At 36.4% G+C, this 17,540-nt stretch overlaps 1 protein-coding gene across 1 annotated transcript in view; it reads right to left on the bottom strand.

Annotated features, from left to right (window-relative positions):
* The window catches only part of LOC121409691 (sperm receptor for egg jelly-like), a 36,804-nt gene extending 19,960 nt beyond the window's left edge, over positions 1-16,844 (bottom strand). Inside the window, exons 1-9 of the mRNA XM_041601599.1 lie at positions 16,772-16,844; positions 10,545-10,706; positions 8,562-8,669; positions 7,385-8,032; positions 4,563-5,113; positions 3,846-4,076; positions 2,625-2,808; positions 2,121-2,273; positions 1,263-1,452 (exon numbers count right to left, since the gene is read on the bottom strand). Of these exons, the coding sequence (XP_041457533.1) occupies positions 1,263-1,452; positions 2,121-2,273; positions 2,625-2,808; positions 3,846-4,076; positions 4,563-5,113; positions 7,385-8,032; positions 8,562-8,669; positions 10,545-10,706; positions 16,772-16,844 (2,300 nt within the window). The remainder of the gene's footprint in view (positions 1-1,262; positions 1,453-2,120; positions 2,274-2,624; positions 2,809-3,845; positions 4,077-4,562; positions 5,114-7,384; positions 8,033-8,561; positions 8,670-10,544; positions 10,707-16,771) is intronic.
* Between the last annotated feature and the right edge of the window lie 696 nt (positions 16,845-17,540).

Raw genomic sequence — 17,540 nt, 5'->3', positions numbered from 1 at the left:
TTTCATGCGTTTTCTGCAAAACTAACTTTCGCATCAAAGTGCGCAGAGAGGACGGTTCGTGCTGCATGCAACGAATTGATATCAAAATTCATTTTATTCATATATTAAGAATATTTAATACATGACTTAAATTAGAACCATTCAAACTAAATCATTTTGTCTTTTTAGATGATGTTCACAGCTGATATATGGACTAGGCAAAGACAAAAAAGTTAATAAGTACATCTATTCATTAAAAAATGTTTATTAGTGAAAGACAACCAAAACTTAATTTCTCACACTGTTATCATGATAAATCAATTATTTTGGGAGTTTATATAGTAAAAGAAATAATATTCCTTACTTTCATTATTAATAGCAGGAAAAAAATCTCCCTTATATGAAGATTATTTCTTGGGTGACCAACACACAGTCCCCAACATTCTTAATTGATTCGCCCAAGCAGCCAGCAATTGCTCAGATAAAATCAAAATTAATTTATCCATCTTGATGCAATACATGCATTGGCCACAAAATAGTACTATCCTCCACTGAGAAAATTATTGCCCAACATCCTATCATTTTTTAAATACAACACTGTTTTTGTTATTAAAAAAAGTTTATTTCATTTTCGGAAAAGCAAACCTTATTTCATTTTCGTACTAACGAACCCTTTTTTCATTTCAGACTAACGAACCTTACTTCGTTTTTGGATTAACAACCTTCGGAATTACAAACCAAATTTCATTTTTGGACTAATGAACCTTCAGAATCACGAACCTTATTTTGTTCTCAGACTAATGAACCTTATATCCTTTACGGACTAACAATCCTTCAGAGTATTCAAATCTTGGGAATAATGAACGTCATCCAGGGTAGCTTTCCAAAGAAATAAGCCCCAAAAGTTTGGTCTTTCTAATGTTTTAATGACTTATGAATTACATGGTAATTCCATATCTTTACAAGAGTTTGTGATCAGTGCAATTTTTTTTCAAACATGACTCAACAAGGTTCATTGAAAAATATCACCTTAATAGCTTTAATTAGTTATGACATAATAAATTATTCCACATTGTGCTACATTTGTGAACACGCAATTCATATCGACTATCAAATAGAAAAAAATTGCCAATTTGAGGACCATGATGGAATCTTTAGATGGGACCTCCCATATTACTTCTCACTATCCTGTGTTTAATTAAAATTGAATTATTAGAACTGAATTTTATTGACTTCACAAAGAGTTTTGCCCAGTACGTAGTTTAACATCTTCAGTAGACTACCTGATTTGTACGTCTGGTAATCGCCCCGACTTCAAATGGATTCTTTGTTTTGTTAGCCCAGATACTCTTCCCTCTTTCAAAACATTGAGCCAGAAATCCATTGTCACATCAGCATTAAGCTTGTTGGCCATTACAACCAATGTTGATGAGGTTGAGTGCATTAGTATTTCACCTTCAAAACATGCATCATCTATGGGAAGCAAAAGAAAATGATTAAAAAAAACACACCACCAGTTATGAGATAGAATTTCAGGTACAATTAGTCAAATTTTAATTGCAAATTTTGTTTTTGCTGTGGATTTGTATTCATTTATTCTCTAAACATACTGCTTTTCATTGAACATCACATTCAAATATGTTGTTTAGTAAAATGATAATTTTTTTTTGGGGGGAGGGGCAGATTTGGGGTTGGGAAGGCCCGTTTTTATTTTCATTTTGTTATCAAATTTACTTATTTTATAGACAATGAGAATGCTTAATTGAATATGAACTTATATTAAGCTCTTCCTAAGACAAGTGGATATGGGTGCACTTTTTATATTAAGTTTGGCTACAAATTGATAAACTAATACCAGTCACACGCACGTTGTGCTTACCAAACTGTGTGTGTGGTATTACTTATTCAGCGCAAACAAACAAAAATACCAAAATAAGTACTAGGTAAATAACAACTAACATACTATTATGTATGTATTATGTATTAACATACATGCAATTATGTTAATATAATCTATGTTATTTATGTATGCCCTGCTTGTTACTCAGATATGTCCTGGGCGCTCCTTTCTTCTGTTTGTATACATTTTATTCCTTTGTTTGAACGATTTGAATGTTAATAAAGTGATGAATTACTACTACCTATATGTTGCATTGCTTCATCCATAGACACGTACATGGTTTCACCATCAACCATTAAACAATACCACACAAAGGTCAGATCACTGGATGACCCATCAGTCACATCAGGGTCATATGAAGTTGATCCATTCACTACCAAACTGGACGATACACCTATTAAGTTCAAATAAAAAATAATAAACATTTGATGTGAATCAATTATTGGCTTTTAAAAGGCAATTTACAGAGTGCATCTACATCACTATTGGACACAATCACTGCTTCATGCGTAGATGTATTGCACCATCTCCACTCCCTGGGGAGCATTCAAGCCAGGCTCCCTTTCTCAAGTGCACACACGCTATTGAGTTTGCATTAAAAATGAACCCCTTCGTCTGCTACATAGATTGAGAAGACAATACAGCAAAAGCACATGTTGGTGTACGATGTTTGATGAAATTTGAAATGGTCTTTGAAATTTTTCATTTATTCCATTCACAAGAATACAAAAGAAAAGAGAAATACCATGTGACCTTGAGGCTCCACCATTGATAACTGCTACTAACGAGGATGGCTGGATTTCCAATCGAGTGGCGATATGTTCTTCAACAATGATTTCCTCTGATGCCTTTTTACGTGTTTCAGCTTTCAGATTTAAACTATGAGCACCATAAGGCAGAATTCCCCCTGGAATCGTCACTTGATGTGTCTGATGAGTGAGTATAGAGTATTTCTCAAATCATTTAAAAGGGTTGTAAATATGTTAAAATACAGAACAGATTGACTGCAAACTTACCTCATTGGCTTGATGTAGTGAATTTCAAGGCACATATTAACTGTCCATGGCTTTGAAGAATTGATGACTATTTTCTCCCCGAAATGTTAAAAATAATCCCTGTAAGCAAAATAGCCCCCTGTAGATTACCCTTTGGTTCATGCCAAAAGTAATTCGGAAGGACAAAATCAGGAAAAAAATGGCTCCTATACAAAAACATTGATAAATCAAGTGGGTATTGTGTGAAAACTGGGAGAAAAACCAAAATTTAAAGACAAGAGAACCATACATGGATGTACAAAAACAATACACATAATTCTACTAAAACTGGTGTTTTATATACCTGCCCTACCATGATGTGGTAAAACAGTTTCTGATGACTAAACAGTGTGTCTTTAACTTTCCATTGAAAAACAATGTGTATATGAGCATTGGACACAAGTTGAGGAAGTACTTTGCTCCACAACATTTTTCCTGATCCATTGCCACAGTGTGTCATTAACATGACAATTCAGTTCCTTACACATATAAAATTTATCTTTTATGTTTTTTTTCTTCTACAAAATGAATGTGTGTGAAGTCTCATGAACATTGTGCAAAAACTGAGAGCATTTTGCTTTGCAACATTTTTCCACCTCAATTTATTACAATATATCATTATCGTGCCAAAGGAGTACCCTACACATTTGAAAATGTATCTTGCATGTTTTCACTCCAAAACCAATGTGTGTCAAGTCACCATTGAGCAAAAATTGAGCAAGTAGTTTTCTCCTCAAGATTTTTCTCTAACATATTTTTCAATAATATGACAATACTGGTATAGCAATGCAATTCCCAAGACTTAAGAAAAATTGTCTTTCAAAATCCCCAAGATTTGCAACATACCAATGGACAGACTGCCAGACCAACCGACCTTGATTCTAGACACACCTCCAAAGTTTGTTTGGCGCCCGACATTGATATGTACTTACATGTGTGATCCTTTCAAAAACAGTAACTATGGCACCGTCAACATCTGATGTGACTATCCACCACTTCAAATGAGTGCTCATGGGTTCAATGCACCGTTCATCAATCTCCATATGGGCCATGACATGAATATTGAAAGCCTTGAAGTGTACACCAGGATACAGACTATTACACATCTCTTTGGCCTCCACGGTCAGACTGCTGATACATGATTGCTTGACTGTCACATTCACCTGCACAGATAAAATTATAATCAGATATATAAACATTGAAGATATTTTGAATCTAAGGGTTTTCCTCACATATGGTCTTAAGGCAGACAAGAAAGACAATTACACTAGAAACAACTGTTCAGGAAACATGGACATTAGATGAACAGAACAATTTGGAAAAGAAAACGTAAGATTTTCATGTTGTGATTCATCAGTTACAAATCTATGACCCCAAGATGTCATATACCACTTCACATTCCACAATCTTGGTAGAAATTCTTTTATTTCACTGATTAGTCATCTATATGTATTTTAATCATTGTAGAACAAATTCTTATAGGACAGTCACCAAAGGGCAGTTCATGAAAGGTGTCAGCATTGACTATATTAACAGCTTGGATAGTTTCAGTAAAATCCTTTGTTTTGATGGCCTGAAAAGCTATGGTCTCTAAAAATCAAAATTCTCTTTTTGGTGAAACATCGAAGTCTGCAATATTGTATACAAACCTTTGCAGCCAAAGTATGGAATACCCAAGAAGAAACTTCATAAGTGCCGAGCGAGGAATATCTGTGACTGAGAAAACTAGCAAAATATCCATCCATGCTAGACACACTTTCTGTCAAGGCACTGGGGACGTCACTCAGAGACCACGATCTTGGGTTGGTAGTCAAGCAGGAGTCGGCAGAGTGCTCAAAGCAGAAGGTATAACTTGAATGCTCGACGATGCTGTCTGTCAGAAGGGCGCACCACATTACTTGATTTGTAAAGACATGAGTTGGACAGAGTATATGGGTGGTGGGAAGTACCGTTGCATTTGCCGTGGTTGTAAGGTTGTAAGTCTTTCCAATGGCAGTTGCATCAATGGTGAAAACTGAAGGTATGGTTAGAGAGAGAAGCACTGCATCTTCAGAATAGACGGTATACTCAAAAGAGACACCTGACAGAAGGTCTGTGATGGACCAAATGATCTGAGATGAAATCGGTTGAAAGGAGCCAAAAATAGATGCAATAACAAGGATGGTGTCGTTGACCTGAAACATGTGATCAATGCTTGACTCTGCAGATATGGAAAGATCAACAAAGGGAGATACATGTAGAGTTGAGACTGAGATTTTTTTTTCCTGTTCACAAAATACAAAAAAAAAATGCAATCAAAGTGACAATACATCGTCACAACATCATAAAGTTCAATGTCAGTCAAAATAATATGAATAGAAGATAGGATACTATCTGAGATGAACTCAAATAAATTTTGCTGATAAAGTAAGTTAAATGGAGTGCCTTGCCAAGAATAAGTCATGCTTAGTATGTAACTGTTGAAAGCACATGAGGAATTGACAAATACTGTTTCCTGTTCAATATATGGCAGTATGAAAGTTATTCATTGAAAATATAGTTAACTGGCTTAGAAGTAAGATTTTAACACAAGACAATGATGGACATCACGGAAAAGGGGTAAAAAATTAACAGTTTCTTAATTGTGACCACAATCAGATTTACAGTACATTATTTTATCATTGTAATTCCTTCTGTTTTTCCAAATTTAATATCACTAACGTCCCCATTAAACGGAGATTTACAACTTTTTTCATAATTGAATCACATTTATAATTAACAAATAGCACATTTTTGCATAGCTTAGATCCTCCCATTGCTGGAGTATGCAGTATACAAAATATACATCTCTAAAAATGAGTGACTAAGTAGAATTTGAAGAAATATTCATTTCAAAGAGCAAAATCATGTTTTCCATCAAGCTTATTTTTGCCATTTTAAATGACATCCTAGTCAAGGAAAATGACAAAAGAATCAAAGCACAGTTTGTTTACTTGCATTTCTACTCTTGTCAGCAACAGATTAAATTAGATAAAGTATTAGTCAAGGTTTTATGAAAATCCATGAAATAGCAGAGTTATGATTTTTAAAGTTTGAAATTTGTGATGTCATATACGCATGTTATATAAGTTAGATAAATTTTATAATGAAGACTACAAATATTTTTCTTACAGAAGGGGCTATGGAATGATAAAGTCTGATGAAATTCACTGCAAAAATATAATCACAATTCAATTTTTTTTTAGAAAATGGCATTTTGGGGAAATTTACATCACATGACATATGGATGAGCTGCTCGTCTGTTACATCAAGAATTAAAACGTTAAAAATAAATCTCTTATTCTTTCACAGATTTTTATCAAATCGTCACCAATATTTTATTTATCTGCACTTATTAAATTATCATGGAGAACTTCCCCTTTAAGTCAACTTTACTTGTTTTATCAAACTATGGAAATACAAGTATTACAATAAACAAACTGAATATCTTTACTTCTTGTTCACTTTTCAACACTGAGGTGTCGCATTAAAGAACAAGTGGAATGCATCTGGCAGTCTCACCTGCATTCCATGATTCAATATAACAGCAGTGCTGACTTTGAATAGTTATTCACAAAAAATCATATGATGATAAAATACTATGTTCAATGACCCTAAATGACCTTTGACCTTGATCATGTGAACTAAGACATGTGCAAAATTATCAGTGACAGTTGATTACCCTTATTTCCATGTTTCATGAACTAGGTCTGCAAACTTTCAAAGTTATGATGGTAATTCAACAAATACCCCCAAACATATCAAGATTTTGTTGACCCTATTAAAATGACCTTTGACTTTGGTCATGTGACCTGAAACTTACATAGGATGTTCAGTGATACTTGATATATTTAAAAAAACCTAACCTGGTTAAGATATCAATATTGATTCCAACAACATGGTCTTTAATTTCTTTGACCCTATGACCTTTGACCTAAACTATTTGACCTGAAACTCAGACAGGATGTTAGGTAATACTTGATTACTCTTAAGTTTAAGTTTCATTAACTAGGTCCCTTTACTTTCTAAGTTATGACATTAAAAAAAATTATCATTGGTTAAGATATCAATGTTGACTATGGCGTTGCCATCCGAAAAGTGGCGCCTATCATCTTGCTCTGCTATGCAGGCAAGACAAAAATTGAATTTTCCAGAAATGCATTTAGATTTATTTTTCTAATCTAAATATTGCTAATAAAATTACTTTTCAGTACCTATTCATAAGTTTTTTCCCTTGACTCATCTTTTTCTGCAAGAAACATGAATTTAGAACTATAAATTTTCATCAAAAAACAAATGAAGATCTCAGCTTTAAAATCATCAAGTGGTTTGAAACATAACTGTAATTGTGATGTAAGCTATAATAATTCTGAATTTTGTGTTTCATGGGATACACTGTATTAACAATTATCAGGCAAACTTCTTTGTAAGTTAAGAATGTCAAAGTTCTCACCGACACTTGGAAAAAGCAGAAATTCGATTTGTATTATATCACTGAAGCTGCTTGTTCTACCCGTAGCAAAAGAAGTAAGATCAGGAATAACAGCTGTAATACTCATCCCTTCTATTGTGGTGGCAGGAATAGCAGTGGTTACTGGAATAGTAGTGGTGGCAGGCAAAGTAGTGGTGGCAGGAATAGTAGTGGTGGCAGGCATAGTAGTGGTGGCAGGAATAGTAGTGGTGGCAGGCATAGTAGAGGTGGCAGGCATAGTAGTGGTGGCAGGCAAAGTAGAGGTGGCAGGAATAGTAGTGGTGGCAGGCATAGTAGTGGTGGCAGGCATAGTAGTGGTAGCAGGAATAGTAGTGGTAGCAGGAATAGTAGTGGTGGCAGGCATAGTAGTGGTGGCAGGAATAGTAGTGGTGGCAGGCATAGTAGAGGTGGCAGGCATAGTAGTGGTGGTAGGAATAGTAGTGGTGGCAGGAATAAGAGTGGTGGCAGGAATAGTAGTGGTGGCAGGAAAAGTAGTGGTAATAAGTTGATGACGTTTTTTGCAGACACTTCGAAAAAAATGTGTGCGAGTACAAAAGTAATAGTACCAGTAGCTATTTGTGTGTCTTTTAGCAACGCAATCGCGTTTTGCATGTAGCCATCCGTGTCCAGCTGCCAATAGAAAAAAGGGACCATCATCAAAACACAGATATTTAGAAACTACTTCTTTAAATACTCAAGTTAAAATCTTTTCAATATATTATTGAATTATATCATTACATTTTTGACAGAATTTAATGTGATACCCTCCATCATTGCCAGAACAAAAAACATATACTACCCACCCAACTTCTATTTTTTTAATGAATTAATGAATTTGTAACCATAAAATCTGATATTACGATCATCATCACTCTAATATGCATGTACAGGAATGAAGATTGAGGTAGATCCCTCCAATAGTTCTTCAGTTTTCTAGTTCTCACTTACAATTCTGTCAATGCCAGACCAAACATACTACCCATCAAACTTTTAATAATGATTCAATGAACTTGCAGAAGATCATCAAATTCATCATCACTCTATGAAGTTTATCCCTTAAATGGTTATTAGTTATCATTTATGTTTGATAATGGTCTAGATGTGACCTTCAACCTAATGACTGCCAAATCTAGACAGAAACTGTTTCTACAATATTTACTTGTATTGCCAAAAAATTCAAAATCCACAGGAGTTCCATCAGTAAATTTCAATACTCCTTCATTCTCCATGTCGGTTGCCCCAATCCACACATAGTTGTTGATAAATCCTGAAAAAGATCATAAAATCAATATCATACATGTACTTGGTGGGTGTTTTATAAAGCTGTTCGTAGGTTAGGAGTGACTTTAAGATCGACTGGTGATCCTTTATGGTAAATGGTATACACCATTGGTGATTGTTTGACGTGTAAGAAAGGTTCACCAGTCATTCTTAAAGTCAATATTAACTTATGAACAGCTCAATGAAACAGCCCCAGGTTTGTTCACGTTACATGTGAAGTAATAAATAAAGTTCAAATATAGGGTGTCCCACTCAGATGCAGCAAGATAGCCACATCACTGACTGGGATTCTGGGAATGATGATCATTTTTGTGTGGTAAAAAAAAATGAACATGGAGCAGTTTACAAAAACCCATGACAAAGAAGGGGGAGGAAGCTTTGGAAAAAGGTAACATAACATGACATGACACGACACAACACATCTTTTGGCATAAGAAGCCGTGCTGTGGTTTTTTTTTTTTAAAGTCGATACGACAACTTATTAACAAAATAAATTATCGACTCTGATATTGACTCATGAATGCAAGAATAAAAAGGTGTCTTTAGTCAGATTGCAGTCCTCTATGCTAATGAGCAGATCAGCAAGATTCGTCAAAATGTAGCTTTTGTGACTGAATCGTCCTCCCAACAAATTCTTGGGAATTGTGAGACTTACTTTCTCAAAGAATTTAACGAAATCCTAAAGACAAGTAATATCAGGCCCCAATAGATGCCTCAAATCAGAATTTGGGTGGGTGTGTAGTGTCCTTGACCAATCAGAGTGCAACATTCTTTTCAAGCTGATGGAAAGGTGTTCTTGACCCCATTAAATCACATCTTCTTTTAAAAAGCATAGATCCTCTGCTCATGACGTTAACATCATTTGGGCTCAAACAAAATGATTTAAAATAACAAGTTTTGCCAAGAGAAATAATCATTTTATAGCATGTTTTATATCGATAGATTCACCTACACATAACCAATGTTTCGGATAAATGCAAACACATTATTACAGAAAGAATGATTCTTCTTTATAATGATAAAGATAAATTTTTCTCAAAGCAGCAATGACTGAATTAAAAGAAGTGTTTTGATCCAAACCAAGTTCCTTTAATATACACATTTATGGTCATACATATCACTTGGATGAAAGAAGCTCCTGTTTCATAACTCTACTGTCTACATTCATTAAACTATAAGAGAACTAAAAAGACCAATTGGTTTAAAGTAACTAGAAAAATACCAGTGACAACATAATATACAGACAAGTAGTCCTGAAAGAAAAAAAAGGTAGGTAAACTGAACAAAATGAGAATATTGGAATAGACTATAATTTCTGTCTTAGCAAGGATAGGAAAATTAATATAAATAGAAAGCACAACAAAATAATGAATGATAAAGTCTCAAAAGCTACATTTTCTTTTAATGTCAACATATCTACTAATAAATCTTCTTTGAAGATAATTGGAGATAGAACCTTGATTTTTCAAAATACTTCAATAATATAAGCTGACAAGATCAATGATCTTGACTCCTTGTCCATTCTACTAAGATCCAAGACCTTGTTTTCTTTCCCTGATATAATTTGACAAGATCACAGACAACATCTTGACTTTTTTGTGATAGCCATCTCATCTTAAGTGCAATCTTTTCAGCTTTCATAAAGTTAGCAATAATTCTGTAAAATATTTCTTAGACCAAAGATACATTAATTACCATTTTGATGCAAAAGTTTTTTGGCTGAGTTTTGGAACTGATCAAAATCATGTTGTTGATAATATTTAAGAAAAAACATTAAGACAATAACATGCTTTAGAGCACCTTTGGGGCAGGCCACTGTGAAGTGTGAACTGAGGTTTTTCAATTCTGAGCCAAACCTTACCCATTATGAATCCATCTTCCTCTGAACTGTGTATGCTAGTCAAATTAGCACCTAGACTTATGCACGAATCCCTGGCTTGGACCCAAGTTAGGAATTCTAAATGATAGAAGTAGCAATGTCCGTTAGCCGAATCATAGATCCATCTTCTTTCACAGCCATACTCTGACACAAATGCACAGACAAAGAATACATGCAAAGAGAATCAGCAAACATTTTAAACATCAAATCTTACTTGAAGATCTATATCTATCTACTATTATCATCTTTAGGGTGCAGAGGGGGAAATAAGTGATGTATTACTTTATGTCTACTTTCAAGGTAAATAAATACAAGGTATAAAATCTAGCAAGATTATGGTTTTATCTTAAGATTTAACATTTCAAGTTTTAATTCAAGAAAATGTGGCTGGGTTTGCTACTTGTCAGAATACAAATAGCTGGATTCTCCACTCATATCTCTGTAATTTAATTTTCTTTTCCATGAAGAAGATTAACATTTATACTATATCAAATTGCAAATTAAGCGATTACAAAGGCCTAATGGTAAACATGAAAAAAAAAGATCTAACAGTGTTATACCTCTACACCTTTAAATGGCTGCCCACTTAAGAATATATTACTGCGGCATGGGGAATAGGCTTATAATTCATATGGAAAGCCATTAAACTCAAATTTTCAAATGACATAAAAAAGTTGGAAAACTATATAGATCGATTCATGCTTGAGAATGAATCAGTGAGCAAAACACTGCCCACCTAACTAGTAAGAGTTAAAGGGGTACTAAGAAATGAAAATAATTGTATCTAAATAAATAAAGTAAAATTCACTGAGCAAAATGCTGAAAAAAAAGTTAGAAATAAATATTTTGTGAAACAGTTATGCTTGTAGTCATGAATTTTCATCACGTGGACTGATGATGTCATGTCCCCACTTCCCCTTTGCTTATCTTATTTTTACATGAAATCATAATTTCATATTTTTATGCATGTGTGTATTAAAGATCCTTCTCCTATATAATGAAATAAGTTGCAGCAATGAATGCATTAAATCATTGTCAATCCCATATATTTAATTCTTGGAAGAACAAATTTTAATAAAAGTAAGTTCATATAGAGGTCTAACATAAAATACAAAAGAACGAGTAGGGAAATGACATAAATTTGCTCAATTAATATTCATGTCTTCATGAAGATATCGTTGGCTGTCAACCAAACCATCATATCACACAGTGCAAACCTATTTCAGAAAAAATAGACTTGAATTAAAGTTAACTATATACTCTATTTTCCACATTTGCTCCTCAGCCTTAAAACAAATGCTTGACATTGGTAACTTTACTTTTACACAAAACCAAGAATCAGAGAAAATATTGCAAAACAGCTACATGCTTGTAATTTTGGTTTGAGTGGTTTAAATAGATATCCCTGTACAAAAATGCCATAGGGATACAACAACCCTGACCATGATTTCAATATGCGCGATCAAGCAAAACATTGCATCACTCTTTCATGTGCAAAGTCAATGCAGTGCAGATACTACTGTTTGGCTGATCTTGCATTTGCATATTAAGTACGGGCAGCTTTTGTTTGCTTTGCTACAGTACATGTTTCCTATGGGATTTGTGCATTTTATCAAAAATTTGTATGGCCTCACTGTGAAAATCCCCACGTATAAATTTGCGACCTAGAACTTTAATTATGTATAAAATAGGACTTGGAGTATACTTTCATTTAAAAATATCAAAATCGATTTTTTTTTTTTTACCAAAATTAGCCGATACGATGGTACAGATGCGACAACACTAATAATGCAAATCTTTACATGTAAATGTCATAACTATTTTGCAGTGCTGTCTCCAGCTTTTTTCAAGGGGGGGGGGTGCTTTTGGGTGAAAAGAAGAGACAAAAATTACCAACTCCACCAGGGGTGCATCGGCGGATCCAGGGGGGTGGCGCAGGGTGCGCGCGCCCCCCTAATATTTGAGCGGTGCCAAAGGCGCCGCTCAAAATAAAAAATAAAAGAAAAGTAAAAGAAAGAAAAGGCACCGCTTGGAAAAATAAAAATAGAGGAAAGAAAAGAAAAGGCACTGCTTAAAAAAAATTATACACTGATATAACAATAGCAACAGTAAAGGAAAGACTATCCCCCAGCAAAGCACAATCATATCATCTTCATTATCTTGCCTTTTAACTACCCTTTTCCCAACTTCGCCGGTAGCAGTGCGCTACCTGCATCTCACTGGCGCCAATCAAGAATAATCAGCGCCACCTTAATCTAAATCGGCGCCGGACAAGAATACTCAGCGCTATTTGGTTATAAATCGGCGCCAGTAAAGAAAAAATGGCGCTGCCCGAGTTCTTAACCGGCGCAGATCAAGAATAATCAGCGCCACATAAATCCAAATCGGCGCCAGACAAGAATAATCAGCACCACCTGGTTAAAAATCGGCGCCAGCCAAGAATAATCGGCGCCTCCTGGTTCTAAATCCGCTACAGTCGATTATGAATTGCCGCTGCCTGAATCTTACGTGATGTCGGTAAAAATAATCAGCACTACTTGTTTAAATCGGCGCCGGTCAAGAAAAATCAGCGGCACCTGGTTATACATTTTATTGTTGAACGGTCATAACAAATAACAAAAGCTTATCGCATGCCCTTACAGAGTGGACTGCGGCAGGACAGTTGCCCACAGATGTCATGAAATCTTTAATTTGTTATTTTAAAAATCCCAGAATCATACAAAAGTGTAGAGCAAGTCCTTTAATTTTGATCCTATTTTCTAATGCTTCAGTAAAAAAAGGTCAGTCACCTTTCTTCTTTACACATTTCACATTGTGTCACCTCTTTGGCCTTAAGTGCAAGACAGCTACTATAGTGTTTTATAAAGATGATTCGATATTTTAGTCCAAAACTTTGCTAAAACCCGTTGCTTATACCGGGAGTGTATAATTACACAACCAGACGTATATAAGTTAGACCTTAAACCACTAAATATAATTTTTAATGTATAAATACAGTTTGTCAATACCTTTGTTTTAACGTTTACGCCACAAAATTTGATTTATTTTCATCTTCCTTTAAGTGAGATATTATTCATCTGATCACTCTTGAAGAAGTTTAAAACAAAGATAACGATACCTGTAAAACTGGAGAACTATTTCCAAAGCTCTGTCTTGAAGGATATATTTCTGAATTCAGGTCATAAGCATTATATCCAGTTTCATCAAAGTAATTAGATAAAAATTACTCATCATTTAGCATCACAATATATATAAATACCAAATTCTGTATATGTGCCTATACATCATGTACATGAAAATGAATAATAATTTATAAACCTGGATGTGTGATGCATTCCAAATGATTCATGATGTAGCATCATTGTATATGCAGAGGCGTCGATCCTGGGGGGGGGGGGGGCAGGGGGATCACCCCACCAATGAAAATATGGGGGGGGGGCAAACATATCGTTTTACCCTCCCCAAATAATTACGCATGTGCAAAAATGCAATAATGTTACACAGAAATCAGCAAACGAGATTGAACTACACAACTCGTTCTTTATTTAAAATCGTGCTCAAATTGCATGTCCGCTTTTCAGATTGGTATATGAAAAATTTCAGCTCGCGCTTACATCATTTCTGTAGAAAACCCCATACTTTTCATGATTAAATAGGTGAATAGAATGTCCCGTTTTCAGTTCCGAACCTCAAAAGAACTCCCGCTTTGATTTGCAATCATCTTTTGTTGGATATAATCTTGTTCTTTATTAAAATCGTCCATTAAACTGTCATTTTTTCAGCTCGAAATATCAAAATTTTAAGCTCGCGCTTCGTGCTCGCATCTATTGTTTTTTTTTTTTTAGATACACATCTTAATCATTGGTATCAAAAAAGCTTAGAATATCAAGCTTTCTGGTCAGAATATTAAAAATTTCAGTTCACCCTCGGCACTCGCATTATCTGTGTAGTGAGATATGTATCCTCATGAGTTTCTACAAACAGTCCTAAACAGGCACCTTTTCCTGTTTTCATGTCAGCTAGTGTACTATAAAAATTTCAGCTCGAGCTTCACGCTCGCGATAATTTGTCGGTGAGATATTTGTCTCTATCTCATGAGTCATATAGATAAATATATATATATATATGCATGTGTGTGTGTGCGAGTTTTGATAGGGTCAGACTTTACTGACCCCCTTTTTTCAACATTTTCTTTTATGGGGCCGGTGAAGTGAAAAAATGTGCGCCGCTCGGCAGTGCACCCCCCCCCCCTTTCGCCAAAAGCTGGATCCGCCTATGGGGTGGATCCAGCTTTTGCCAATGGGGGGCCTAAAGATATTTTGACTCACATTTCCCGCAATTGGCTGCTAAAAGCTGAATTTTAATTGTCAGGGTTTTTTAGGGGGTAATCCTAGCTAAAAACTGAAGTTTTTAAAGTACATCTTTCCTTTATTCATACATGTCATAAATCCCATAAATTGTGCAAGCATGAGGTGTGAGCTCAAATTTTTGGAAATTCAAACCTGAAATCAAACATTCTCGGCAATTTTTAGAATCATTATCAAACTGCGTTTTTCACTCTAAATTTTTGATAAATTGACCAGAAAAGGGACCATTATGGGACAAAATTTTTGCTATTGGACCAATGAAGTAAATGAGCACAAACTGAAAGCCAAGTTCTTTTGTTGATTTTAACCTGAAATAGGACATTCTAAATCTAAGCAGTAAGCACTTTTTGTAATCTTAAACAAAATGGCACCCGATGATGGGGAAAAAAGTCAGTATCGTGGGCCTTAATTAGGTCTAGCGGGCCCTCAGTCTCGCAGGCCTTCGATCTCGCAGGCTGTCACGGATCCATTCTAGGCCTAGACACTATAAGTATAGATCTAGACTGGGCTAAGATCTATAAAATAAAGTTAGACTTAGGCCAGATCCAACTAAAAAGTTAGATCTAGGTCTAACAGTTGTTAGATCTAGATAGTCTACTTAGACCTAGAGTCTACCGGTACCTAGTACTAATGCCTAGTTTAGAGTCTAAGTTAGATCTAGACTAGTCACTAGGTCTAGAGACTTAGAGTACTAAAAATTTAGTCATAGCCGGTTCTAACGTGCCTGGCTTGGCTTAGCCTTAGGTGAGGGTTCGTATAGATCTAGGCTCCACTACATTACCGCTACCCTCAGCTCTAGGTGGAGCATATGATATAGGCTAATAATAGGGTAGCAGTAACGTTAGAATCTAGTGATGTAGTGGAACCTAGGCTAGGGCTAGGCTATAATAAAGCCCAGGCCTAGCCCTGGGCTAAGGCTATAGATCTAGATCTACCTAAACCTAAGGTAGACTATACGAACCCTCGCCCGACTGAGGTAGTTCTAACATTAACAGATCTAAGTTAGATTTAGAATCTAGACTTGCTCCGGGGACCTTGACACATCTTCAGACAGTACACAGTGTTCGGGCTGCCGCTGTAATGGATTGAAGGTCTATCGTGACACGCAAATCCTGACAACGAGGCACAGACTGGTACCTCAAAAAAAACAAAATATAGAATCTCTAGCCTAGGGCTAGGCCTAAGTATAGCCTCGGTCTCAACTGGCCATTTTGTTTTTAATTTTGAAAGGAGAGGTATCAGAGCTACCAAGTCTCACGCATTATGCGTGAGACTCAAACATTTTGGACTCTTGTTCATCCCTTCAAATCTCTGTCTCACGCAATCACAGCCTATCGATCCCCAAATACATTGTACCGGTACACAATGTCTGTGATCTCACTCAGATTCACAGAAAATCTCACGCATAGCTGGTCTTTGAACTTGGCATCTGTGAGGTATCGCGACAGAACTTTTCATTTCAGCCAACACGTACTGTCTGAAGACGTGTCGGGGTCCCCGGGGCAAGTAACCATGCCATGGTAGGCCTAAGTGCGAAGTTCGTGCAGGCTCCACTCCACTTCCGGTACCGTACCGCACTACGGTAGTACGGTCTACGCTCCACCTAGGCTAGGCCTAGATCTACCTACACAGTCTCGAAATTCGGGTAGGTGGAGCGTAGTGTAGCGGTAGGCCTAGGCCCTTGTGAATTGGAGCCTGCACAAACTTCGCCCGAGGTAGGGTAACCCAGGGAGCTCCTTGCTTGGCCTGGGTTAGCCTAGGGCTAGAACTAGAAATAGATCTAGGTCTAGGCCTAGATTCCTAATTTTGTTACACTTAGGCCCTACAGAATCATGGTCTCACCTGCTGGTCTGGCATTCCTAAACAGGATGGCAGTAACAAATGATATGAAGACGATGTCGAAGGCGAAGCTCATACTCGATCTCTCGCCTCGGTTTAGCAACTCAACTGTCTAACGTCGAGTGAGTAACGTTGACCATGCCATGAATCATGCATGTCGATTGTCTTGCCGTACCGTACCTCCGGTACCGTTCTCATACCGGTATTAGTCTAGGCCTAGGCCCTAGCCCTATTAATTTCAGATTCGATCAGCCTCAGTTCTCAACTCAATCTCAGGCTGCGGAGAGGTGATCAGACACAGTCAGATCAATCTATGCATAGGGCATAGGCCTAGTAGTAATACATGTAGGGCCTTGCTTTAAATTGAAAGACCGAAGACATTATAAAAGACAAAGTCAATGCCAGCGCTGGTTATCTAGACTCAGTACAGTCAGCATCAGGCTGGCTAGCATGCCATGGCGTCGATGTCACGTCGGTATTTGCTGCTATACTAGGCTAGGCCTATAATATGCTGCGATCTATACGCGCGCGCGCATGACCCGAACTACTTATGCGGAGAATCAATGGTCCACTTGATCTCCGCACCCAACGTGGGAAAGGTGGTCTAGCCATTTTTATCAGGAAATCTCTGGTCACGGACTGCTGGGAAATCAAGTGCCCGTCGCCTAGATTACTTGCTGCTCACCTGAAGGTTAAGGAATCCGCAGAAACCTTCACCATTGTGAGTTGCTACTTACCATGTGGAGTGTCCAACGCAGACCAAAATGAATAC

This window comes from Lytechinus variegatus, chromosome 2, assembly GCF_018143015.1.
Source record: "Lytechinus variegatus isolate NC3 chromosome 2, Lvar_3.0, whole genome shotgun sequence".
NCBI lineage: Eukaryota > Metazoa > Echinodermata > Echinoidea > Temnopleuroida > Toxopneustidae > Lytechinus > Lytechinus variegatus.
Note: the sequence above shows the minus strand (reverse complement) of the source record. Positions and strands in the feature narration are given on the sequence as shown.